The 27,916-nt window shown below is 41.8% G+C and overlaps 1 protein-coding gene across 4 annotated transcripts in view; it reads left to right on the top strand.

The window, feature by feature from the left end:
• dst (dystonin) overlaps window positions 1-27,916 on the top strand; it is a 576,136-nt gene that overhangs the window by 531,656 nt on the left and 16,564 nt on the right. For all 4 annotated transcript variants that reach the window (XM_041188904.1, XM_041188906.1, XM_041188907.1 and 1 more), the window contains 13 exons: window positions 210-338; window positions 3,196-3,357; window positions 4,097-4,252; window positions 4,356-4,562; window positions 5,784-5,903; window positions 6,520-6,689; window positions 14,401-14,560; window positions 16,156-16,350; window positions 17,135-17,263; window positions 20,036-20,179; window positions 21,640-21,828; window positions 23,751-23,877; window positions 26,999-27,159. In XM_041188904.1, the coding sequence (XP_041044838.1) occupies window positions 210-338; window positions 3,196-3,357; window positions 4,097-4,252; window positions 4,356-4,562; window positions 5,784-5,903; window positions 6,520-6,689; window positions 14,401-14,560; window positions 16,156-16,350; window positions 17,135-17,263; window positions 20,036-20,179; window positions 21,640-21,828; window positions 23,751-23,877; window positions 26,999-27,159 (2,049 nt within the window). The remainder of the gene's footprint in view (window positions 1-209; window positions 339-3,195; window positions 3,358-4,096; window positions 4,253-4,355; window positions 4,563-5,783; window positions 5,904-6,519; window positions 6,690-14,400; window positions 14,561-16,155; window positions 16,351-17,134; window positions 17,264-20,035; window positions 20,180-21,639; window positions 21,829-23,750; window positions 23,878-26,998; window positions 27,160-27,916) is intronic.

Here is a 27,916-nt window from a genome sequence, read left to right as displayed (position 1 = left end):
AATGTGACACTGCTCAGTGTATTTGCGTGCTGCTGAGCTTTTAATGAATGTTGCATTTACTGGGCCTGATTGCCCCAGTGCCTGGAAGCTCGGATGAGATGTCCTTAATTAAATTGGTTGGGAAGGATATGCAGCCAAAGCTGGGGGAGGGGAGTTACCCTTGTTCTGATCAGCACACGATTATAATGTCATTTCTCTGTATGATGTAGGCTCAAGGTTTCCAGAGTGAAATTGAAAATATGCAGCGGTGGCTGGTGGAAACTGAACGTCAGCTGTCAGCATCAAAACCTGTTGGAGGTCTGCCAGAAACTGCCAGGGAGCAGCTTAATGTTCATCTGGTATGTATTGTTCAAAGACAAAGGCTGCTCAGATGGTTTAGTGACAGAACTAGGAGAAGTTTCTGTGTCAAAGTAATGAACAGGAACAAAGTTGGATTGCTTAACGACAACAAAAGGCCCTTGTGCTGAGAATATTGCTTCAGTTAAATTGTGGCCCATTGTTCTGGTGATTATCTTTGATTGGATTTGTGAATCCCAATGAATGTTCAAGCATCTTATTGACTTGTGACTAATGATCTTCCTAAAGGAAAGCCAAGCACTGGCTTCAGTTGAACCCTATCTTTTAAATTGCTTTTATACAACCTTACAAAGTCTGCTACAATTCTTGTTACTGCAGAAACTGAAACATTTATTGTATACAAATGCATTTCCTACCTACATCATTTTATTGTATCCTGGCAAAACAGCAGGACCGGGGCCCAAGGTGTTACTTATAACACTCTCACCTTCTGGATTAGAAGGTCATGTGTTCAAGCCCACTCCCGAGATTTGAGTGCACAAGTCTAAGATGACACTCCCAGTAGCGTACTGAGTGAGTGCCGAACTGTCGGAGGTGCCATCTTCTGAACAAATGTTAAACCATGTGAAAGACCCTATGGCACAATATTGAAGAAGATCAGGGGAGTTTTCCTGGCATCCTGATCAATATTTATCCTTAAGCGTCTTTAAAGCAAATTGTCTGGTCATTTCCTTCACTGTCCTTGTGGAATTTGCTATGGGTAAATTAGCTGCCATGTCTCCCAGAACAATGACAGCCATAGACACCTCTTGGCCCGTCCCCACACAACCCAGGCAAACGAGCCGCAGTTAAATCTGAGTCCACCCTGCCCAGGTGGGAGTTTTTCTTAGTTTTATAATAAGGTATCTCCTACAATATCAGGAAACTTGTTAAAAGTGTTGTTTTATTCACTACTGGTGACAGTTTTCCATTTGATGTGGGAGTTCCTTTCAGGCCAGTGGAATGCCAAACAGTTTTACTGGTCTTTATGTAGCAGGTGTTAACACTTCATCAGCTCAACCTGCCAGCAGCCAGAGCCAGAAATGCACCTAGTGGCATCCTGTTTCACGTTTATGTTGCAGCTCATAGATACAGACAGATGCACTGTGGGGGAGCTGCCCACATGGGCACTGCAAAACCAACCTTTACTTTGCCAGGTTTACAATTAGTGTCCAGGTTACCATTGGCAGTGGAGAAATTTGGTGTTAGTCTGAGATCATTGCAGTAGCAGCACAGTACATATACCAGTTGGTTACTGAATTAGGAACAGGAGCATAACATTCAGCCCCATGAGCCTGTTACATAGAAACATAGGAAATCAGACCAGAAGTAGGCCATTCGGCCCTTCGAGCCTGCTCTGCCACTCAATATGATCTTGGCTGATGCACTGTCTCAACGCCATATTCCTGCTCTCTCCCCATACCCCTTGATGCCTTTAGAGTCTAGAAATCTATCTATTCCCTCCTTAAATATATTCACTGACTTGGCCTCCATAGGCTTCTGTGGTGGAGAATTCCATTGGTTCACCACCCTCTAAGTGAAGAAGTTTCTCCTCATCTCAGTCCTAAATGGTCTACCCTGTATCCTGAGTCTGTGACCCTTTTTTTAGATCCCCCCCAGCCAGAGGAAACATCATCCCTGCATCCAATCTGTCCAGCCCTGTTAGAATTTTAAAAGTTTCAATGAGATCCCCTCTCATTCTTCTAAACTCCAGTAAATACAGGCCTAGTCGACTCAACCTTTCCTCATATGACAATCCTGACATCCGAGGAATCAGTCTGGTGAACCTTCGCTGCACTCCCTCTATGGCAAGCTGCACACACTACTCCAGGTGTGGTTTCACCAAAGCCCTGTACAGCTGCAGTAAGACATCCTTGCTCCTGTACTCGATTCCTCTCGCAATGAAGGCCAACATACCATTTGCCTTCTTAACTGCTTGCTGCACCTGCATGCTTGCTTTCAATGATTGCTGCACAAGGACACCAAGATCCCTTTGTACATCAATATTTCCCAATCTACCACCATTTAAATAATACTCTGCTGTTCTGTTTTTCCTACCAAAGTGGGTAATTTCACACTTTTCTGCATTATGCTGCATCTGCCATGTATTTGCCCACTCACTCAATTTGTCTAAATTGCCTTGAAGCCTCTTAACATTTTCCTCACCACTCACCTTCCCACCAAGTTTCATGTCATCAGAAAACTTGAAAATATTACATTTGGTTCCCTCATCTAGATCATCAATATATATTGTGAATAGCTGGGGCCCAAGTCACCACCTGCCACTCCAAAAAAGACCCATTTATTCCTACTCTTTGTTATACCATTCAATTAGATTGTGACAATCTGTACCTCAATTCAATGTACCTACCTATGATCCATATCCTTTCTTACCCTTGCCCAAGAAAATTCTACCCATTTCACCCCCCAGCATCCACAGCCTTCCTGGGAAAGTGTGTTCCAGATTTTTTTCTATACTTTGCGTGGTGAAAAATGCTTCCTGATTTCGATCCTGAATAGTCTGGTTCTAATTTGAAGATTACATCCCCTCCTGGATTCCCCTACAGAGGCAGATAGTTTATTTCTACCTACCGTCAATTAAAATCACTCCTCTGCTTTCTAAACTTGAGGGAATACAATTTAACATTACACAACCTTCCTGCCCAATTTAACCTTTTAAGCTCTGATATGATTCTTGTGAATTTGTGCTGTACCCCATTCAAGGCCAGAACTGAACACAGATAGGGTAGCTGAGATATCCCACCTTGTCCCCAATCATTTGTTGTTGCTAAATGTCAATGTATGAATGTGTGTGAACACTCACAGTTAACAAAGAAGTGACATTTCTGTTCACAATAGGAACTTTGCGCTGCATTTGAAAGCAAAGAGGAGATCTACAAGAATCTGATAAACAAAGGGCAGCTGAGCTGTGAGGAGGCTGATGACAGTAATGTGGAGCAAGGCATCAACAACCTGAAAGAAAGATGGGAATCTGTTGAAGTAAAACTAAATGAACGAAAGGTACAACATTGTGTATTTTTCCAAAGTGAAATTTGTAAAAATATTTTAATATCTTTGCGAACTTTTAATAGGTTGGAGCAGATAATTAGCCCCTGTTTTGCTAAATAATTTGCAAGTCCAGCTAGAAGAACAGCAACAACTGCATTGATTTAGCACCTTTAACACTGTAAAACATCCCAAAGCATTATTTGGCAAAATTTGATACATAAGAAAACATGAACATGAGAAAGGACAGTGAATGCTGAATAATGATGCTGGGATCAAAATGGACGAGTGGACATTCCAAAGATGGTGATTGTCAAAAGTTGGCATTAAGTGGGTAATTTCAGTCAGAGGCTACGGACATAACATGACTGTGGGAAATGGAAAAGTATCACAATAAAGGGGTAGAGAGAGAGAGAGAGAAATAGTGGTTTTCTGATGATTGGGTTGGAGCAAAGTAGAAGGAGCTTTACCGTACCAAGCCTGAGAGTACTGACACTGGATCGCAAAGTAGAAAATGTTATAATCCCTACCACTGATGCCCTTCACTTTAAACACAGAACTCACAAAGAAAGACCAAACAAATTTGCATTAACACAGCACCTTTCTCAACCTCAGGATATCTCAAGGTGCCTCACAGGCAGAATTTTGAAGAGCTTTCCCTATTGTAATTTGGGGAAGGAATAATGATTGCTTTCAGTGAATGTGTAGCAATCATTAAGGTTAAAACAGCTGACAACCATTTTGTCGTGTGCAGGTTAAGTTGGAGGAGGCCCTCAATCTTGCCACCGAGTTCCACAATTCGCTTCAAGATTTCATCAACTGGTTAACCCAAGCAGAGCAAACTTTGACTTTAGCTTCATCACCGAGTCTTATTCTGGACACCATTATGTTCCAGATTGACGAACACAAGGTAATTGGCCTGAAGTGACATTTAGAAATTTGGAAATATCAAAGCATACTAATCTTTCTTACATTGAATAAATGTGTTTGCTATCACGTTTCCAAATTTTCAGGTTTTTGCCAACGAGGTCAACTCGCACCGTGAAAAAATAATTGAACTGGATAAGACCGGGACCCACCTGAAATACTTCAGTCAGAAGCAGGATGTGGTACTCATTAAGAATTTGCTGATCAGTGTTCAAGCTCGATGGGAGAAGGTTGTTCAGCGTTCTGTTGATAGAGGAAGAGGACTAGATGATGCAAGGAAACGTGCTAAGCAGGTAAAGGAACTTGTCATTACAGAAAATAACAAAGCAAAAAATGTGTGTGATTGTATCAGCAGAAGATAAAGTTCTGATGTCAAACTCTGTGAGCATTTTTATATCAGTTTTTGCCACATGTGTGGTAATTAAATCAAAATTTTTAGAGGTGTGTTCTCCTAAAGTTGTTTAGAAGTATAGGGTTTAAATGTTCCTTGTTATCAACTGCTGTCACTTTGGTCTTATAACATTAACTAACTGGCCCCTGAAGTACGCAGGAGATCTTCTTGCTCTCTGCAGCTTCAGTTTTTACATTGGCCTGTTTCTGTGTTGTGAAGTCGTTCAACCCAAAGTTCATCGCAAGCCTCCTCCCACTTTCTTCATCTAACCTTATCACCTTCTATTCCTTTCTCCTTCACACAATTATCTAGCTTTCCCTTAAATACTCCTATGCTGTTTGCCTTAGCCGTTCCACGTGGTAGCAACTTCCACATTCTCACCACTCTCTGGGTAAAGAAGTTTATTCTGAATTCTCTATTGGATTTATTAGTGACTACCTTATGTTTATGACTATGGATGCAGTCACAATTGCCAAAAAGCAAAGCCCATGAAGTACCTTTGCTACTTAATGGAAAACTTAACCTGAAAAGTTTACACACATCTTAACTTCCTATTTGGATCCATGCAGTGAAAGAATTTTAAAGGCAGAGGCCAGATGGCTGTTCAGAAGCAGAATCGGAGTCCAAACCCAACATCCTGCTTCTTAGGGATCTTTGGGGAAATGAAGGAGAAAAGTATCAAACAAACTTGATGCCTACAGGGAAACAAGCAAAATCACGGGATGAGTTAATCAGGCTGCTCTCAATAGCAACCTGGGACCAGGCTCCTCATTCGGCCTTTCAGTTTGATCTCTTGTATGCTTGATCTTTTGGTTTGACCTTTCAGTTTGACTTCTTGTACATCTGATCTTTTAGCATGGCATGGAGGAAGATTAAATAAACTGGAGAGGAAATAGTGAATTAAAATATGAAGTAATAGGATTGTTTTCTCTTGCAGATTATAATTTTCGAATATTTTTAAATTTGTTAGCCAAAGTTATTCTAATTTTCCTGCTAATTGTTTGTTCTTTCAAATCTTGCATAAAATGGTGTAATCTGGAAATAACAGGAATCTTTCAAGTAAAATAGGATGTCATTTTAAGACAATTCAATGTAGCTGATTTTTTTTATCATTTGGCAATAGTTCCAAGAGGCCTGGAAGAAACTGATGGAATGGTTAGAGGATTCAGAAAAAAACCTGGACTCAGATCTTGAAATAGCTAATGATCCAGACAAAGTGAAAATGCAACTTGTAAATCACAAGGTAATATATATGTCAAATATTTCACTTTAGGCTCACAAGTATCACCCATGTATACACATAAACATCTTTCAGATGAGATGTTAAACTAACTCCCTCAGCCAATGCACAAAAACAGATAATCTAGGCATTATCACATTGCTGATTGTGGGATCAGTGTTGTGCGAATTGGCTGCTGCATTTTCCACATTACTCCAATGACTGCAGTTCAAAAGTCATTAATTGGCTGTAAAGCGCTTTGGATGTGCTGAGGTTGTAAACAGCACCATATAAATGCAAATTATTTCTTTCCATCTTCATTGGATGCCTGGTTGCCACTTTTTAATAGTTTCAAATAGAAAAAGGTATTTGCATTCATAATTTACCTTTCACATTTTTAGAATGTTTCCGGCAACCAATGAACTACTTTTCAAGTGCAGCCAGAATGATTATAAATGCAAACATCTCAGTCAAGTCCCATAAACAGTGGTAACATTATAGTTTCTATCTTCTATGGAGAAGTTTCATTGACATTTTATATTTTCGGGATTTTTGAACTGCCAACTCAAAGGAAAAAGGGACAGTTGGCAATTGAAATGTTTTTCCATTTAACACAGCCTTTATCTGTTTCTAAACACAGGAGTTCCAGAAAGCGCTTGGAGCAAAACATTCCGTGTATGACACCACAGTAAGAACTGGCCGCTCTTTAAAAGAGAAGACAACTTTGGCTGATGACCACCAGAAGCTCGATGACATGTTGAGTGAGCTTAGGGACAAGTGGGACACGGTGTGTGGAAAGTCAGTGGAAAGGTAACAAAATCAACCCAGAAAGCGTTGAACCCAAAGGAAATTGCACTTTCTGAATCTGGCTACAAGTCAAAAGTAGCTCATTAGGTTGTCTTTGAAACAAGAGTAAATGACACTGGGAATCATTACCCCTGAGTACAACAGTGAATAAATACCCGAACGTGGCAGCAGTTACTGTTGGCATTCAGATGTTAAATACAGGGTTTGAATGTGAATTGGAATTAGTTTTGTCATACTGTGTCTTTACTTTCGTTCTTACTTGATCCCTTCTCTTGCTCTAAAAAATTTGTTGCTAAAATATAATTTCTCTTTGAAAGTTTCAAAGGTGAGAAAAGCTGTCATTTCTGAGTGGAGTCTTTGTGCGATGTTAAATTGCTGCCTGCCCCAAGAGTTGTTAACATGTGAACCTTCCCATAAGCTATAAAATGGCCACAAATATCCACATACAGTGCAAGTTCAGGCCTGACTTTGAAATCTCCCCTTCAAAATATAAATACTTCAGTGCCTGCAAGTTGAATCTTTGATTTAATCAACATGTGGTTGAGTTGATGATTTACTAGGAAGACCCATTTGTAGACCTCACGTTCCTGCTCATTTTGTAAGTCATTACTTAACCCCCTATCATGACCAGCTATCCATGTTGCCCTTGTACAATGTGAGTGTCTGTCTTACTGTCTGTTACAGCTGCTTTGGGAAGAAATTCCATTGTGGAAGTACAAGAAAATTTAGTTATCTAATGATAAGCACACTAGGAATTGTTTATAATGAGCCAGAAATGTTTGGACCGTTAAGAAGGATTGTAATATTTTTCATTGGAAGACAATAAATAGAATTAGCCAAAGATGTCCTGTTGTGATAATTGTTGGAGTATTACCTCTCATACATATGTATATAAAACTGCTAATGCAGAAGAGACATTACCAATTAATCTTAAACTTTCTCTAGAAAATAGATTATACTAATGTAATTGAGGGTAAAACCAATTAGCTTAGTTCACAGGTGTGGTTCAAATATGGTCACCACCGTAATATATACAAAGGGTTTAGAATTAAAACATTCTCACTTCCTTCTCTGCAGCTATATTGTTCCTGAGTCGATTTTGTTCATTTGGCCTCAGTACCAGCCGTCTTAAATTTCAGTTGATTCTGTTTATGAGTTGCTTTGAAAATGATGTAGGAAGCTTTCATTTTTCTTGACCTTTTTAAAAAAAACTCATTTTACATTTTTATTACTTTATTACATGTCCAAAGATTCCAAATGGCACTCTCAACTGAAGCAAACTAGTCGAGATCTGATTACAGCTTTGAGCACATTTTGATGCCTGCTATTGTATTTGATGAATATGGTTTGCAATTTTTTTGTCAGCTTTTGTTTCATTCTGTGCCTGCAGGCAGTAGATTATTGTCTGATGCTCCTAGGACTGCAGTTTAAATATAAGCTCAAGTACAGACACTTAAATTCTGAGAATAATCAAATACTACCAATATGCAACATTGGCCAACTGGTCCATCAAGCCTACCTCATACCATAATGGCTGAAGCATTGTGACTAAACACTTCCCTCCCACCCACCCATCGCACAGCCAAGTAATCTCCTGGTATATTGATGATTGTTGCACTTGGTAATGGAACAGATGAATTTGGAGGCACTGATGTTTGAGGCTCAGCTAGTCTTTCCCCAGCTTTCATCCTCAAGTGTTTGATTAACTCCTTGTGTTAGTGGGCCTCTGCTCTTGAAATGTTGGATGGTCGGGGCTGTGGGGTGGGGGTGTGGAGTGGGTTGCAAGAATGGGTGTGCTCGTGGAGGTCAACTGAAATCTCATCTCAGTTCTTCCTGGCTGGACCAGCAACCTGCTTAAAATGGTATTTGTTGACTCAAGAGCTCCTCACCTCTGAGGTGCCACAAATAGTTTCAATCAGAACTTGTTTTGTTGATTTCAGACTGCCAGCCTAACAGCCAGAATTACTGTCAGAGGTTCAGAGATTAGATTCTCTTTTCTTTCTTCTGCCTCTCCAGCCTACCCATCTTCCTAGCCCTCATTCTCAGCCTGAGTTACGTAAAGCAGGATTCTATCAAAAGCGGTTGTTACCAGGTCAGTTGACTCTTCAAAAATGAGCTGGGTGAATATCTTTTTAGTATTGGAATGGAGGTTGTAAAATTAAGCTTTGGTATTAGTATAAGTTTTGCTTAAAAATGTGGCTGTTTCATATCCTTTTGGACCATGAAAATTTGTAAGTCCGATTTTAGCTGCTGAAAGCTGAACAATTCAGTTGTGATTTTAGGTCTGAGTGTTTTTCAAAGTTAGCCTTGGAGTTGGAGCATTGTTTTGGGTGTGCTTAGATCAAGCACAGCACAAGCAACTATCATGGGCACCCTCCAGTGTAGCTATCAGTAAGAATATTTGACCACTTTGCTGCAGATTCTTAGTATGCTCTTGGATCCTGTTTTCAGGAATTTGTTTGGCTGAAGCACCTTTACATCCCTGTTCATAGATCACAAACTCACTGATTTATAGTCGCTGGTATGTGCCATGCCCCATGAAATCTTTCACAGATGAAATCTTTCTTTCAAGGTTGGCAGTTACTAAGAACCCTATGTTTGTTTTAGTTTTTCTACCTGACCTAAACAAGCCTGAGTATCTGCCTCAGTTTAAATAAAATCCGTGGTACCAGCCTCGGACTTTGTCCTGAGTGCGGTGCCCATCTCTGCTTCATTGTATTTCCTTTTCCAGTATTGTCTCCAGAAACCACTGACTGATGCTGTCACTGTCGCATATCTGCTAATGTCACAGCGGGGTCCACTCTGAGTTCAAAGTAAAACCAGTTGATGGGCGGGATTTTCCGCACCTGTCCGCCGCCGGGATCTTCCGGTCCCGCCGCAAGTCACTGGACTTCTGGCTGGGGCGAGGTCTTGCCCGCAGCATGTCCCGCCCGTGACAGGGGCCGGAAAATCTCGGCCGATGTTTCGTGCTCCTGCACCTATTCATTAAAAAAAAGTTAATAGCTTTCCGTGTAACTATTTCTCTGCTACTCTTCCATTCTGTAATTCTTTCTTTAAACTTATGCCTGGTTGTTTGCTTGTTTCCTTTTACCTATTTTTTCTGCTTTTTCACTCTCTTTTTCTTTCCCGGCCCAGTGAATCGAGAATCAGTGCGCAGCAGAGGCAGTCAGGTCCAAGCATGGGAGCTGGTAACTGAATGATGGTGTCACAGTGAAGGTTGTGCTGGCGGAGACCTGCAGGAGGGTTAGCTTGGGGGATTGTAAAACCACTGCAGATGGCAATGGGAGATGGGAAGGGATGTTGTCATCAGCATATTTGTAACTTTGGTTTGTTGCATTTATGCTGTTCACATCAGGCTTCAGGATATTGGCCCTGAATATGGAGGAGGAGGGGATATAGGTTCAAAACTGTTAAATTGTGTCATGGAGAGAGAAAGATAACAAAGGAATTGGAAGAGGGAATTACAACATTTGCAGCTGAACTTGCAATTTGTGTTTGTAATTTTTTTGTGTTATTTGTGTGATATTTTATTTTTCAGGGTAAATAGTGGGATGGATGAGGAACCATCATATGCACTAATAGTTTTAGTAAAATATGATTAATTCAGTCACAAAACTGCACATTAGAATGATTGTACAGAGTTGGTCTGGGATCTGACTGGCCTCAGGTGACATGGTAGCAATTGGTTGAATGGGTAGTGGTTTCTTCAGTCTACTTAATCTAAACTCTGCCATGTCATGTGTTAAATGTACTTTGTCCTTGGTTATGCGATTTGCAAAGTATCACAAGTAAACATACGCAAAATACTTGCGAGCACGAAAGATGACGGTGAAAATGAAGCAATTGTGACCCTGCTATATTAGAGGTTAAAGTTTAAAGTACCAAAGGTAACACTGAGTTATTTCCATACTGATGGCTCCAAACGGACAATGAATGGAGTGTCTATTTTGCTTAAGCTTCTAATTCAATTGCTATCACATTGCTCTGCATTAAAATTACAGGTCTGGATTACATTGTGCAGTTCTCCAAGTTCATTTTTAAAATGCAAGTGGAATTAGTATCCCATTCATAAAATGTTTGCAATTAATGATTCCTTCCTGTTTAACAACCATAATAGTTGATGCCAAGTACTTAAAGCTGTTTCCTATTGCAATTGAAGATGATATGTTCCAAAAGTGACTGAGGCAAAAGTTCTCATGTTCTGTAATGTATATTTTTTTCTGATATTATGAAGTGGTTCATATGAAATAAGTAACATCAGAGTAATGTTGAATTTTAAGATATGTCCCGGTAGTCTCATAGTATGAGCTAAATTTTAGTAATAGGTCACTTAAATGTCCTTTGGTGAATGCCATCCATCAAAGACATGTGTACAATAGATAATTGCTGACAAAACAAACTGCTCAGTTATAGATTGAAAACCGTGCAGACTAATCCTGTATCCAGAAAAAACCCACTAAATATAGAAGACCGTAATTTTGACTCCAGGATTCATAAGATTATGATTTCATTCTTTGCGGTCTTACAACCTCGTTGCAGCTTGGTTCAAATGTGGACAAGTGACTTCCCTTGACATCAAGGCAGTGTGGCATCAAGGAGCCCTAGTAAAACTGGAGTCAATGGGAATCGGGCAAAACTCTCTGCCGGTTAGAGTCATACCTAGCACATAGGAAGATGGTTGGAGGTCAATTGTCTCAGTTCCAGGACATCACTGCAGGAGTTCCTCAGGGTAGTGTCCTAGGCCCAACCATCTTCAGCTGCTTCATCAACGACCTTCCCTCCATCATAAGGTCAGAAGTGTGGGTTATCGCTGATGATTGCGCAATGTTCAGCACCATTCGCGACTCCTCAGATACTGAAGCAGTCCATGTCCAAATGCAGGTAGACCTGGACAATATCCAGACTTGGGCTAACCGGCAGCAAGTAACATTTGCACCACACAAGTGTCAGGCAATGACCATCTCCAACAAGAAAGAATCCAACCATCGCCCCTTGATGGTCAGTGGTATCCAGGACAAAGCAGCTTGTTTGATTGGCACCACACCCACAAACATTCATTCCCTCCACCACCGATGCATAGTAGCAGCAGTGTGTACCATCTACAAGATGCACTGCAGGACTTCACCAAGACTCCTTCGACAACACCTTCCAAACCCATGACCTCTGCCATCTAGAAGGACAAAGTCAGCAGATAGATGGGAACACCACCACCTGGAAGTTCCCCTCCAAGTCATTCATCATCTTGACTTGGAAATATATTGCCGTTCCTTCACTGTCACTGGGTCAAAATCCTGGAACTCCCTCCCTAATAGCACTGTGGGTGTACCAGGGACTGCAGCGGTTCAAGAAGGCAGCCTGCCAGCACCTTCTCAAGGGCAATTACGGATGGGTGATAAATGCTAGCGACGTCCACATCACATGAATGTATAAAAAAAAGTCTACAACACCAACTGAATCAGTTAATTTTCCCATAATTTTACCCACTCCTGAACATAGTAGTCGGAGCTTACAAGTTTGATGCATTGAAAAATCAGGGGGTGGGGTTGTAGTTGGGAGCAGTTAGGGGATTGGCTGCCCATTACATGCCACACTTGATTTACCTTCCAATGGCAGAGTGTATAATGGGCAGGCGATCTTACATTGCCCATTTTTTCCTCCTGAGGAACTTGAAACTTCTGCCCATTGACTGTATGATAAACAGTTTTTTAAATTCATTTCCACAATGTGGCTGGCTGGGCCAGCGTTTATTGTCCATCTGTAATTGCCCTTGAGAAGATGGTGGTGAGCTTCTTGAACCGCTGCAGTCCATGTGATGTAGGTACACCCACAACGCTGTTAGGGAGGGAGTTCCAGGATTTTGACCCAGTGACAATGAAGGAACGGCGATATATTGCCAAGTCAGGATGATGAATGACTTGGAGAGGAACTTCCAGGTGGTGGTGTTCCTATCTATCTGCTGCCCTTGCCCTTTTAGGTGGTAGTGGTCTTGGGTTTGGAAGGTGCTGTCTAAGGCGCCTTGGTGAATTGCAGCAGTGCATCTTTTGAGGGTACACACTGTTGCTACTGTGCATCGGAGTTGGAGGGAGCGAATGTTTGTGGATGTGGTGCCAATCAAGTGGGCTGCTTTGCTATGGATGGTGTCCAGCTTCTTCAGTGTTGTGGGAGTTGCACTCATCCAGGCAAGTGGAGAGTATTCCTTCACACTCCTGACTTGTGCCTTGTAGATGGTGGACAGGCTTTGGGGAGTCAGGAGATGGGTTACTCATCACACAATTCCTAGCCTTTGACCTTTTATAACCACAGAATTTATATGGCTAGTCCAGTTCAGTTTCTGGTCAATGGTAACCTCCAGGATGTTGATATTGGGAGATTCCAGTGATGTATTGCCATTGAACATCAAGGGGCGATGGTTGATTCTCTCTTATTGGGGATGGTCATTGCCTGACACTTGTGTGGCACGAATGTTACTTGCCACTTGGACAACATCCAGACTTGGGGGACATGTCTTGCTGCATTTGGACATGGACTACTTCAGTATCTGAGGAGTCACAAATGGTGCTGAACATCGTGCAATCATTAGTGAACATCCACACTTCTGACCTTATGATGGAAGGAAGTTCATTGATGAAGCAGCTGAAGATGGTTGGGCTGAAGCCACTACCCTGAGGAACTCCTGCGGTCATGTCTGGAGCTGAGATGACTTACTCCAACAACCACAGTCATCTTCCTTTGTGCTAGGTATGACTCCAACCAGCGGAGAGTTTTCCCCCTGATTCCCATTGACTCCAGTTTTGCCAGGGCTACATTCTGTCAATTGCAGCCTTGACGTCAAGGGCAGTCACTCTCACCTCGGGAGTTCAGCTGTTTTTTCCATGTTTGAACCAAGGCTATAATGAGGTCAGGAGCTGAGTAGCCCTGGCGGAACCCAAACTGGGCATCAGTGAGCAGATTATTGCTAAGCAAGTGCCACTTGATAGCACTTTTGATGACCCCTTCCATTACTTTACTGATGATGGACAGTAGACTGATGGGACATTAGCCGGGTTGGATTTGTCTTGCTTTTTATGTACAGGACATACCTGGGCAATTTTCCACCTAGCTGGGTAGATGTCAGTGTTGTAGCTGTACTGGAACAGCTTGGCTAGGGCTGCAGAAAGTTCTGGAGCACAAGTTTTCAGTAATATTGCTGAAATATTGTTCCTTATGTGAGTAGGAAACTTCCAGTTGTCCCACCCAAGTAGGAGTTCTTCACAAGACCCTGGAGATTGCATTTGATCCACGTCCACTCTGAATGTGCACTTCACCACAAGGACCACTATGGATTGTTTTTGAGAGTGAAAACTCCTTCCCTGCTCAAGATCATGGAGACCAATTCCAGGATCCCACCTTCGAACCTGGCTGAGGTATTCCATCAGCAAGGTCTGGAGTTAGGTTCTTGGATCTTCCTGGACTGTGTTGCTTAATGTCACACCTGGCCTTAAGACAGTGACCGATTCAGAGCCTAAGGTTTAGATTTTTAATTAGCATCACTCCTGGACGTTCACACTTGTTAACAAATATTTTTGCAGCCATGTTGCAAGTGTTGCTCGAGGCAACAGGAGTGAATTTTCAAACTAGCAACCCAACCTTGTGTCTGTGTTTAAGTTTGAAGATGATTCAGATATGTCTGTCACTGGCTAATCTTGAGTGTATACTTTCTGTGTTTCCATTTCAGACAGAACAAATTGGAGGAAGCGCTGCTTTTCTCAGGCCAGTTTACAGATGCCTTGCAAGCTCTCATTGATTGGCTGTACAAGATTGAGCCCATGCTGGCTGAAGATCAGCCAGTGCATGGGGACATTGACCTGGTGATGAACCTGATTGATGCTCACAAGGTAATGTTAACTGCTTCTGTCAAAGTTAAACCCTGAAAAGCTCCCTCTTATTTTCCACCTCCCACCAAGTCCTACAAATTACATTGTGATTGTCTGAAATAATACATCCAAGATAATTTACAGAGTCCAGATCTCCCCTGAGTGACTCGCTTGTGCTTTATTCAACAAGTTAATTTGGTCAGTGTATTGTGTCTGTCTCCGAAACTTTATTTTCAGTTGCTGCTCAAAGTCCAAACTCAGATGGCTCACATTTACCAGTGGATGTACATGAAATTTTACTTTAGATCTTTTAAAGCATGGTACCTACAGAAAGGACAGTAGGCCCTATGTTTATATCTTAAAAAATCAACCATGAAATCCTGAGCGTGCCAGCAAAAGCAATTTCCACCCCCCCCCCGCCCCCGGCCAAACGCCACCCACTCTTTGCTACCCCACCCTCCCCAACATCAGGCCGGATCAGATGGAAACTCCCACTGTCGATCTCTCTATGATTGGTTTCACAGGGACCGTCGAGATGAGGTGGACACAGGGAAGAGATCCTGTTCATTTTTGTGCAGATTGGAGGGGTTGTTGTATCCACAGGGTACTCTGCTGTTTTGGCTTTAGTACAGGTAGCACGAATAACCTAATCCTAGTTAAAATTTGAGAAACCCCTCCCATGACAACAACAGTATGCATTTGTATGGCCACCTTAACATAGTTAAGGTCCCAGGGCACTTTCACATGAGCGATTATCAAACAAAGTTGGCCACGCTGAGCCACAAGCGATATTAGGACAGTTGAAAAGTAGTTTTAAGGAGTTTCTTAAAGGAGGAAAGAGACATGGAAAAGTGACGAGGTTTAGGGAAGGCATTCCAGAGATTAAGGCCAAGTCAGTTTATATATAAAAAAAATGGCCTACCCCATTGTTGAAGTGATTAAAATCGGGGATGCACAAGGGGCCAGGATATGAGGAACACAGAGATTTTGAAGGGTTGTGGAGCTGGAGCTGATTACAGAGATACAAATGGCTGAGACAGTTGGGTGATTTGAAAATAAGATTGAGAACTTTGAATTAGGAATGGTTTACAGACTCAGCAATCTTAGAAGACAAACTGTCGACTGAAATATTCTTAGTGTGCATCGCAGATTTGTATTTTGTATCACAGTGCTAATGAATAACCTGTGTCTGTGGTGAAAATCAGGAAGCATGGTTGCGGGATTGAAGTAGAGAGGGAGGAGAAGGGTGGTCAGTACACACGGTGGTGTTCAAGGACTAGAGCTAGGTAGCATAGATACCTTTATGGGAAAGTGAGGGAAAAGGGAATAGAGGATATGCTGATAGAGTGAGTGGAGGCTTGAGTAGAGCATAAACAATGTCACGGAACTGTTGGGCCAAATGGCCTATTTCTATGCCAGAATTCTTATAAAATTCATTCACTTTTCAACAATGTCCATGTTGTATTTGGGACACTGGCTGCATCGCTCCGTTTCATATACCATTTATGCAACCGTTCCCAATGTCCCTGGCCCTATTGCACTGTGCTGAGGATACGATGTTCAATCCAGAAGAGTCACTCTGAATGTATAATGGAACAGAATCATTTTCTTTGCAGGTGTTCCAGAAGGAGCTGGGCAAACGGACCAGCGGTGTCCAGGCCCTCAAACGCTCTGCCCGTGAACTGGTGGAGGCCAGTCGTGACGATTCCTCCTGGGTCAAAGTGCAAATGCAAGAGCTTAGTACTCGCTGGGAGACTGTGTGTGCGCTCTCTGTCTGTAAACAAGCCCGTCTGGAGCAAGCCCTGAACCAGGTAAAAGATTCCATGTGAATTAGAATACAATAAAATGAAAGTTTTTCATTTTCTTTATATTGAAAAATAATTTCTTTCGTGCTTTTCTGCCCTCCTGAGGGCAGTCTCATCATTATTTGAGAGTCACCCAATCTTCAGCATGTCAGCCAGGTGGTCACTTACTACATGTCAACCAAGAAAGTGTGTGTGTCTCTATGTATATGTGTGTGTGTGCGTGTGCTCACTAGCTTCTTCTCCATAGAGGACGCTACAGGTGAGCGCTGATCATGTCCTCAACTGCCAAGCATGTCCACACACTTCCACTGGGGGGGTCACTGAGTAGCAGCAATAGAATCAGATTCTTACAACTCAGACTCCATTTGGCCCATTATGTCTGTGTCAGCTCTTTGAAAGAACTATTCAAATAGTACCACTTGCCCTGCACTTTCCCCATAGTCTTCCATAATTTTCCCTTTCTTGAATTTAGCTGATTTTTGTTTTGTCCATTATTTAATCTAGGAGCACCTAGGGCAAATGTCACACCCCAACTGCCCCGAGATCAGCTAACTTTATTATTGTCCAAAGAATGAACCTCCAGTCTTTCCTGAAGTTTCACCCAAGACAGTGCGTTTAATCACCTGAGCCCTTGGCCAACTCTGCATTCAGTTTGAAGCAAGCTTTCTTGAAATTCATTTATTTTTCTTCCATCCTGTCCTTGTTCAAAATTGAAATGATTTAAAAATCCATGTTAACTTGTGGCTGCCAAGTTGTGACTGGTCTTGATAGATATATGTTGCACTTACAGGCTGAGGAATTCCGCTCTGCTGTTCATGTGTTGCTGGAGTGGTTGGCTGAAGCTGAACAGACCCTTCGTTTCCATGGCGTTCTTCCAGATGACAAGGAGGCCCTCAGTGGGCTTATAGAGCAGCATAAGGTTGGAAAGAAGCTGAGCAGATACATGAGCTTTTAAAATGATTTATACCCAATGAGCCTTAACAGGACCTGAATAATGGAGCACAATGCATTAAGATTTTGGAGTAAATGAGGCTACAGACATAACTTAAATTGCTGCTGCAGAAAATCTGTGTAGCTCATAATGATAGTGAGGTTCCATTTGTAATGCTTTGGGATAAACTGAGGACATAAGGTGCTATATAAATGCAAAGTCTTTCTTTAATTAGGGAATTGGGGTTTTTCCCTGTCTCCCTCTGGTGAAAAGCAGAAGATAAAGGGGCCAATAAAGGCCTCATGGCAATTGAGATTTTTGCTAAACATACCTTTATTGGAGCAAAATGCTTCAGATGTTGGAATTTTGAAATAAAAAACTGAAATTGTTGGCCAGACAGTATCCATGGAGAGAAAAACTGAGTTAACGGTAGATGGAGAAATTGGGAGAATGGAACAGAATTCATACTGGAAGCAGCTTGGGAGGAAGTTTAAACAAGGTAACTGTATGCGTCACTGTGCTAAGCCTACCCCTAGAAATAAAGATAGAGAAGTTGAGGAAGGGAAGAGTGGAGATGGACCACATGAAGTTGAGGAAGTGTGAAAATTGAAAAAGTTGATAAAAATTTTCCAGTTTGATGTGAGAACCGGAAGCAGCACCAAGGCACCACATCAATGTACCAATGAGGGAGGGGGCCCGAGTAGGGTTAGAACAAAGAGTGTTCTATGTATCCCACAAAAGGTCAGGGATAGCCAGGACCCATGAAGGTTCCCGTCTTACCTCATATTCTGTTACCACAGATGCTGCCTGACCTGAGTGCTTCCAGCTTTCTCTGTGTGTTTTGCCTACATTGAGTATAAAGTGAGTCAGTGGAATTTGGTCCTCCATTTAGGGCTGGTGAAGTCTTTCACTGATTTGGATGTATTAATGCTGTTTTTTTTAGTCCCAGCAAAGGATGTTTGCATTTGGTTTAGAATTTTCCACCCTTGTATCTGCTGGTAATAAAACCCCCTTATTGTTTAACCCTTAAAGTCTCTTTTTTAAAAACCCTTAAAATCTCATTATTTAACCTTCTGCAAGTTTCCAGAACTCATTGGAAAATGTAGCATTGTCCCAGGCCAGGATTTTCCAGCCCCATGTGGCAGGATCTGCCGTGGGAGATTCAGCGGCCCAGCCAAAAGTCCATTAATACCTGATGAGCCTTGATGGGACCTGGATAACAGGGAGCACATTGCGTTAAGCTTTTGGAGTAAATGAGGCTACAATTCATTGACTCTTAGCGGGACTGGACGATTCCAGCAGTGAGCAGGGCCAGAGAATTCCACCTCCCTCCACCCTCCCCCAGTCAGTGTGTAAGCATTGTGCACACCCAGCTTTTTGTGCTTTTAAAATGTTTAGCCAGTTCTGACAAGCTGTTGGTGGGGGAGAAATAGTGTGAAGGTGCTGGGTGGTTAACAATGGCAGAAATCGGTGACATGGTGGTACCACATGAGCTTTGCAATGCAGTGTCTTATTTGCGAGTAGAAATCCAAACTCTTTTTGCTCTCTGCCCAAGGTTTGGATTAGAACATCAGCCTGGGTGGGTTTGCCGATGTTGAATTATTTACTATTCTTCAAAAAAGAATATTTGATTCAGTAAAACCAGTTTGCGAATCCGATGCCCTTATTAGCACACTTGACAAGGTGCGTGATTCTCCTCTATGCCAGGAGGAAGAGCAAAGCTGAGATGTCAGTGACTCAGTGATTTGTGAAGGAAAAAGTGCAATACGAGCGAGAGCAAATTGGGAAATCTCACAGCAAATTGTCTGAATTTTGGGCTGGTTTTGCATTAATTGGCTAAATTCTTAAAAAGGTCCCAAAGGAGCTTTCACCACTGTATTACTGAAAAAGTTACCCAGTACTGCAGTGAGTCTATCACAGTAGGTAGTACAGCAACATTGCAAACTACGTTCTTGCACATAACTAATGGTGGCTATGATTTGCACTGTGCACTGAATCAGCAATCTTATAGTACAGCAGAAGGCCATTTGGCCCATTGTGCTGGTGCTAGTATTACTACTTGTAGTAATTAAGGCCCCAACTGGAAGAGTTGAATGAAATCAGCGAATAAAGACTGACAGCAGAAAGAAAGGTTTGCATCTATATATAGAGCCCCTCACAACTTCAGGACGTCCCAAAGAGCTTCACAGCCAATGAAGTATCCTCCTTTTTGAAGTGTAGTCACTGTTACAGTGTTGGAAAACATGGCAGTCAGTTTGCGCACAGCAAGATTCCACAAACGGCAATGTATAATGATCAGATAATCTGTTTTAATGGCGTTGGTTGAGGGATTATTATTCACCAGGATCCTGTGGCAAACTGCCCTGCTCTTGTACTTTGAAACAGTGTTGCGGGACATTTTATGTCCACCTGAGAGGACAGATGGGGTCTCAGTTTAATTTTTTAGTCAATAGGTGGTACCTCCAATAGTACAGCACCCTCTCCCTGCTGTGTCAGTCTAGATATTTAATGCTGAGGTGGCTGGAGTGAGTCAGTGGGTAAGAGTGCAACCACTGAGCCACGGCAGATACACTGTGATGGAAATAGTATAAACACTGAAACTTGTTTCTAAATTTGGTCTTCTGCATATGTATAGATTATCCTATTTTATCTGAAAATGCAAAATTTGGATTCCAAATTGCTTTATTGATGAATGCAGCTGGTGATCTTTAATCTGGCACCGTTGACTGATTGGACTCTTGCTTTTATCTTTTTTTAAAGGAGTTTAGGAGGAAACTGGATGAGAAGATGATTGAACTGAACTTGGCAGTGGGTATGGGAGAGGCTATCCTGTCAATCTGCCATCCAGACTCTATCACAACCATAAAGCATTGGATCACAATAATTCGGGCCAGATTCGAAGAGGTGACTAACTTCAAACAGAGATGTAACTGCATAGCTGTGTAATCAATTTTAAATGTGGCAGAAAAATGGACTGTTCTAGGCTTTTAGTCACCAGACCATTATGAAATATATTAACTCATTAGTTGCAATTTATTCATTTACTACATGTAGATATAATATCCATGTGGAGATATACTACATATATATATCACACACACATATGTGAATAATAAAACACACATGCTGTGAGGATGTACATGCAATTAAAAGGCAGGTTTCAGTAGTGGTTTGCCCGTCTGTTTTACACACCCAACCCAGACCCAGGATTATTTCTCCTTGTGGAAATCATTGGTGGCAATCCCACCTTTTGTAATTTGGGGAGGTGAGCACAATCAATCCCCCAAATAGGGACACTTAAAAAGAGAAATACTTGCTCTCCTTTTTTTAAAGGAGTTGTGAGGAAACTGGATGAGAAGATGATTGAACTGAACTTGGCAGTGGGTGTGGGAGAGGCTATCCTGTCAATCTGCCATCCAGACTCTATCACAACCATAAAGCATTGGATCACAATAATCCAGGCCAGATTCGAAGAGGTGACTAACTTCAAACAAGAGATGTAACTGCGTAGCTGCGTAATCATTTTTAAATGTGGCAGAAAAATGGACTGTTCTAGGCTTTAGTCACCAGACCATTATGAAATATATTAACTCCTTAGTTGCAATCTATTCCTTTACTACAAGTGTTTATAATATTGATATGGAGATACTCTTTTCTCAGTATCTCTCCCTGCTGCAGTGTTGTGTCTATGGTTCAAGTTCTAGCCTTCACTTTTCCTTGTCCTTCTCCACCCCATTCTTCGTGTGTATATTGATCCAGGAGCAGCCTGCTCCCAGAAAACTCCCAGTGCTGTTCTTCAGCATGCTGCTGAGAGGTGTGAAGGAGCGATGTGGGGCAATTTGACAATATTTTTTGGAGTTATTCCCTTCTGCTCATTGGCCGAGAAAAGAAGCTTGCTGTGTGGTGAATTGTGACAGTGAAGACCATTCTCCTTACCACCACACACACACCCCCCCAGCCCCCAACCCTTCCAAGCAGATAATGCTGCAGTAATCAACACAATGAGGGAACTACAACAGAGGCAGATGATTCAACTTTTTGCGATGAAAATAGTTACCAACCTTTGGGGGCTGTAGGCATGCCTAATAACTGTGATAACCTGTCAAGGCTGCAGTGAGTGCTTTGTATGTGGTTTGTGGAAGGACCGGGCCAATGTGCTAAACGGTTATTTCCCTTTCCATTCTTATGTTATACAGCACAATATACCAGACTCCCAGCTTTCTGAACACAAAGTACGTTGGCTTGTTAATACTGTTTAAGTGCTGTTGCAGAAGGGCAAAAAAGAAAAGTGCACCTTTCCAAAGAATACTTCAAACTTGAGAGATTTTTTACAAATGTTTTGTTCTTTTTTATGTAAAAATCAGGTAACTGCATGGGCTAAACAGCATCAGCTGCGACTTGAAGCAGCTCTTGCCGATGTTATTGCTAATCAGGAGTTACTGGAGAACCTGTTAGGCTGGTTACAGTGGGCAGAGACAATACTCACCCAGAGAGACCAAGAACAACTTCCACAGGAGATTGAAGAAGTCAAAACACTTATTGCTGAGCACCAGGTAATCGTCACTAAAATTGGAATCTGAGCTTGTTCATGTAATAATATTCAGATGCCTACACTAGACGTTTAGAAAAGAGTATAAAAATTTATATACATTTCACCTGGCTGACACATTGCAGTATTCCTCTTCATTTATTATATGAGAGTTCCTTGGTAGTCTCTAGGAAGTGAAGCTGAGACATACAGTTCAGGAATGTCAAAGCTTCGAAATCTAGGCTGTGCTCAGTTATGTAGTCTGCTTCTGCTTTTGTCATTTAATCTGTCTAATTGAGTTGGAGAGGGGCAAAATCTTCCAAAGTGTCTTCCCATGCAGGCATGCTTGTTGGAACAAGTATGTGTGGATGTCCAATAAGAGCAGGATTTGGCTGGGAAATAGTGAATCGACTCCTATTCCCTGTGATCAGGTAGTTTGATAGCAATCACAATTTAGGCTCATATGTGAAGACTAGCCTCTTGAATGAGTTGCTGATGTACAGCTGCACCTAACCCACCATGTGTAACCTTACAAAAGCAAAATACTCCTGATGCTGGAAATATGCAATAAAAACAGAAAATGCTGAAAGTACTCAGCAAGTTATGGCAGCATCTGTGGAGAGAAACAGAGTTAACGTTTCAGGCTGATAACACTTCATCAGAACTGAGGAACGGTAGGAATGTAATAGGCTTTTCAACCAGTGGAAGGGGAGTAAGAACAAAAGGGAAGGTCTGTTATAGGTTGGAGGCTGGATAGGTTAAATGACAAAAGCCCTAGGGAGTGGTGATGGATATAGTAAAGAAACAAAAGACATGTCGACATGAAGTGTGAGGAGCTGGATAACAGCTTCAGAATGTAAAGTAAATAAGCGTGAAAAAACCAAACCAGCAAAAAAAACTATGGAATGTAATAGAGACAGAGGTTAAGATCTAAAATTGTTGAACTCAATGTTAAGTCCAGAAGGCTATAGTGTGCCAAGTTGAGCAATGAGATGCTGTTCCTTGAGTTTGGAACACTGTAGCAGGCCAAGGACAGAAAGGTCAGAGAAGGGAGCAAGGTGGAGAATTCAAATAACAAGCAACAAGAAGCTCAGGTTCATGAGTGTGGACTGAACAGATATGTTCCACAAAGCAGTCACCCAGTCTGCATTTGGTTTCCCCAATGTAGAGGAGGCCACATTTTAAGCAACAAATACAGTATACTAAATATGATGAAGTACAAGTAAATCAGTGTTTTTCTTGGAAGGAGTATTTGGAGCCTTGGACAGTGAGAAGGGAACATGTAAAAGGGCAGGTGTTGCATCTCCTCCACTTGCACGCAGTGGTGCTGTAGGAAAGGGAGGGGTGTTGGAGGTGATTTAGGAATGGATTAGGGAACAAAACTAATGGCAGAGTGGAAAGATCCCTACAGAATACTGAAAGGGGAGGGCAGGAGAAGATGTGTTTGGTGGTGACATCAAGCTAGAAGTAGTTGAAATGGCGGAGAATGATTTGTTGAATACAGAGGCTGGTTGGGTGGAAAGTGAGGACAAGGGTTTTGGGAGGGAGGGAAGGGGTGAGAGCAGAATGCATGAAATGGATCAGACATGGTCGAGGGCCCTGTTAACCATGCTGGGGTGGGGGGGTTCCTTGGTTAAAGAAAAAGACATATCGGAAGCACTGATATGGAAGGTTGCATCATCTCAACAGATGGATGCAGTAGAGGCGGAGAAACCAGAAGAATGGAATGGATCCTTGCAAGAAACGGTGCGAGGAAATTTAGTCAAGGCAGCTGTTGGATCTCACGGGCTAGTAGTGAAGATTAATTGTTAGCCTATCCCCAGAAATGGAGACAGAGAAGTAGAACATTACTCCTATATAAGAAGAGGGAAGAATATTGAGAGGGGAGAAAGGTTCTCTTGCTAATAATGCCATTATATTTTAATAAATAAGATATTTTAACCCTAGTCTTTCATGGAGGAAATGACCAGAAAGCAGCCAGATGTGGATAAAGTAACAAAAACATACAAGAGGAAAGCTGCAGAGCCAACCCAGATTGCGTCCCAAATTCCTGTCATTGATAAAGGAAGGTCAAGTAAGTGGTGATCGAGTTTCCATCTAAATAATCTTATGTTGTAGCATCTGCTCATTTTCAGTGACTTCCATTTTGGGCTTGAATGTAACATGAAATAAAATAATGGGCCAGGATTTTCCTGTCAATATAACAGTGAAGCTAATGACATTTGCCATTATTTAAATTGTACAGCGACTTCAATAAGAGGCAGAGACAAGATTAAAGCAAAGTTGGTGTCCCAGTTGTGCCATTCTGCAATTAGTTTTGTGAAAGTGGCATCTCCCTGTCTGGCCCACCATTGGAATATACTTAATGGCATCTGTTGCTGTATGTGTGCATTACATATGGAGTAAACTTCTCACAGAAAGTAGAATTTTCACATCTGGGTACTCTTTTAATGATGTGCTAAGGGGTCATTACCAGCAGTCAATCTCACTAGCATTGAAAATGAACTATTACAAGTGCGGAGTCTCAGTCCCCCAGATTTTAATTGTCCCTGAAGATTAAAAAAAATGTGAAGTTTCGCAAGTCCTTCAGTCTGATTGGTGGAAGAGATACACAGTTGCTTGCTTTGTTCACTCAGTTCCCAGATGCCCAGTTTCCCTCTCCGCAATGTTACTAATTTGCATTTTCAACAACTTGTTTTGCAAAAAAATTAAAAAACCGAAACAGCCATGAGCAAGTCTCATTAATGGCAGGTGCCATGCCATAGGAAATTTTGGTCCAATGTGATGATGCTGCAGATTGGAGCAGATTTGGGTCACTGTTCGCAGAGCTGTCCGTTCCTCAGCACAAATGTAGAATACTGCAGATGCTGGAAATCTGAAATAAAAACAGGAAATGCTGGAAATACGCAATAGTTCAGGTAGCATCTGTGGCCAGAGAAGTTAAGTTAATGCGCTGGATTTTACAACCCCTTCGGGGTGGGTTGGCAGGTTGGGGGGAGGGGTGCCATAAAGTTGGGCATCATGCCATGGGCGACATTCTCTGTGCCAACCCATCTACCCCCTGCTGCAACTTTACCAGCAACAGGGTGGAGTTGTGTTGCCTGTCCACCTGTGGGCCAATTAAAGTCCTCAAGTGGCAAAGTTAATGGCCATTTAAGGGCCACCCCCTTTTGTTGCTGGGATTTAACCCACGACAAGAGATGCCCACACCAAGTGTGCAACCCAGCAGGCTCACTGCTGAGGCTGAGGTCAGACAAGGTGGAGGGTAGTGGTGGCAGTGGGGGGTGAGTACCTATTTTACAAGCCTGTCTTCCCACCATCCTCCTTCACTTAGTTGTTCAGTTATCCATCATCGCTTATGACTGGATGTGGCAAGACTGTAGAGCTTTGATCTGATCTGTTGGATTTTGGATTGCTTAGCTCTGTCTATCACGTGTTGCTTCCACTGTTTAGAATCCATATAATCCTGCTTTGTAGCCTTAACAGATTGGCACCTCATTTTTAGGTGTGCCTGGTGCTGCTGTTGGCATGCCTTCCTGCACTCTTCATTGAACCAGGGTTGAAAGTTGAAGGATGATCTCCCCACAGACAGTCCACCATTTACAAAGCACAAGTCAGTCATGTGACAGAGGTACCCCCTACTTGCCTGACTGAGTGCAGCTCCAACAACACTCAAGATACTTGATACCATCCAGGGCTAAGTGCCCGTTTGATCGACACCACATCTGTCATCTTAAACCTACACTCCCTCCACCACAGTAGCAGCAGTGTGTACCATCTACAAGATGCACTGCAGGAACTCACCAGTGCCCGTTCCAAACCTGCCACCTCTACCACCTGGAAGGACAAGGGCAGCAAATACATGGGAACACCCCCTCCTACAAGTTCTCTTTCAAGTCACCCACCATGCTAACGTGGGACTGTATTACTATTCCTTCACTGTTGCTGGGTCAAAATCCTGGAACTCTCTAACAGCACTGTGGGTGTACCTACAACACATGGACTTCAGCAGTTGAAGAAGATGGCTCACCACCATCTTCCCAAGAGCAATTAGAGATGGTCACTAAATGCTGGCTTCGACAGTGATGCTCACATCCCATAAAAGAGTTAAAAAGAAAGAGCCCGCTCAGTCTGGCTAGCCAAGTGCAGGTTAATTACCATAGTTTATGGTCAACGTTATGTAAACTCACAGATGTGAAATAGGTCCTCATTATTTCAGTGGGTGTTAAGGCATAGGGTATGACTTGATAGATCTTGAGTTGGGGTGATCAGAATACGAAAGTGTCACCCAGCCTGTTTTGGCACTGGGATTGAGACTAATAATGAATGAGCAGCGATTGTACTCAGCAATAATTCACAATTTTCTGTGATATTAACCTGATCCTTGGAGCACAAGAAATGTAATAAAAGATCACTCCGGTTTTTTTTTGCCTAACTAAGTGAGGGATGTTAATAGTGCTAAATGGAACAGTTTCCCCCTCAGCATTCAGTGTTGGCATGAAGCAGTCCCCAGGTCACACACAATGCAGAATAAGAACCACTCCACCCTACCCTTCAGTATAGGGAGTATTCCAATGCACTCCAACCAGCGGAAACTAGGCAGTACAAGAGTTAAATCAAAGCGGGAAGTTCAAATTTATGTTAATTGGGGACCCTGTTGCATAGATGATACTCCCAAAGTTTTTATTATTAATTTGATTTAATTATCAGCTTATATTACATTGGAAGTGGGTTTCAGAATGATATGAAATGAATAAATTGAGCCCTATGGTTTATTCTAGATTCTGAGAGCTTTTCAGTTAAATGTTAAAAGCATGTAAGAAGTGTGTACAGTAATAACAGCAATTTCATGTTGATGTGTTTCATCTGCATACAGTACTTCAGCAATAGAAAGTGTTTTTTATAAATTGATTTCTCAAAGCTTTACAAATTAAGTACTTTTGAAAAGAAAATTACATCTTTGCCATATGTGGTCTTGTATGGTTGCTGAGATTGTTTTGGTGCTGCTCTATCCGTTTGAAGTTTAATTTTGTGGGACTCATGTCTGCCAAGTTTGTTACTTTTGGGGTGGGGTCCCATGATTATGGTCAGTAACTGAGGTCCCATTTTGTAAGTGTAAACATCAAGCCAAATCCCAAATTGAAATCATCCTACCACTAAACTATATTGATTGTGTGGTGTGGCTTCTCTTGTAGGGAAAAGATTCCCAGCACGGGCTCTGTATTCACCTGCAACGCAGACCATTGAGACAAAAAATCCACGTGCTAACCTCCTCGTTAGTAAGTGGCAGCAGGTCTGGTTGTTGGCTTTGGATAGAAGGCGGAAACTCAATGATGCACTCGACAGGCTGGAGGAGGTAAACGTTTTTTAAACTTGTAGTTCCAAAAGTTGAATGGAAGGACAACCAGTAAATTCCTATTAAGCCTGCATTCTCTCAAATGGAATCAAATCATCTTGAAGATTTTACATTGACAAAGGAATGCAATTGGTGATAATCCTTCCAATGTGAAATCCAGACTTTTGAATGCAGAAATGGCATCATTTCTTAAGTGATGGTAAAAACAATTCGTTGCTTCAGTAACTTGCTGCATGTTGAAATAAGCCATGGATTTTGCCAAATGAATCATAATGGTCCCCCCCAGTACATCACCAAATGAACCACATGGGGAGCCCTTAGTTTTTACCACATAAGTAGTACTTGAAGCTCCTGGATGTTTTTCCCTGAGCTTATTTTATTATTACATTTTTTGTCAAGAGGATTGTATAAACCCTGAATGTGGCTTGCTTTTCTGATTATGTGCAATGTTTTCCAATGAACATTACATTTGTAAAGTATATTAGCATAGATATACACCACGATAACTTCCCAATGAGTGAATGTTTTCCCTTTAATTTATGTTCGCAGAACTTTCGCAAAGATTAAAACTGATAAATAACCGGGTTTAATTATTCATACCAAATGTCTAATCATGCAACTGGAATATTTTAATGCTGATATAAGTGAGCAATTAAAATGTTTTGTTGGGCTTGCTTACTTTATTTGGCAAACCAGCTGTTTCCTTCAAATGCAAGATTATACATTTAAATACTTCTGTGCCTTAAATATTTAAGGA

This window comes from Carcharodon carcharias, chromosome 5, assembly GCF_017639515.1.
Source record: "Carcharodon carcharias isolate sCarCar2 chromosome 5, sCarCar2.pri, whole genome shotgun sequence".
Taxonomy (NCBI): Eukaryota; Metazoa; Chordata; class Chondrichthyes; order Lamniformes; family Lamnidae; genus Carcharodon; species Carcharodon carcharias.
This window is presented reverse-complemented; position numbering and strand designations above follow the sequence as displayed.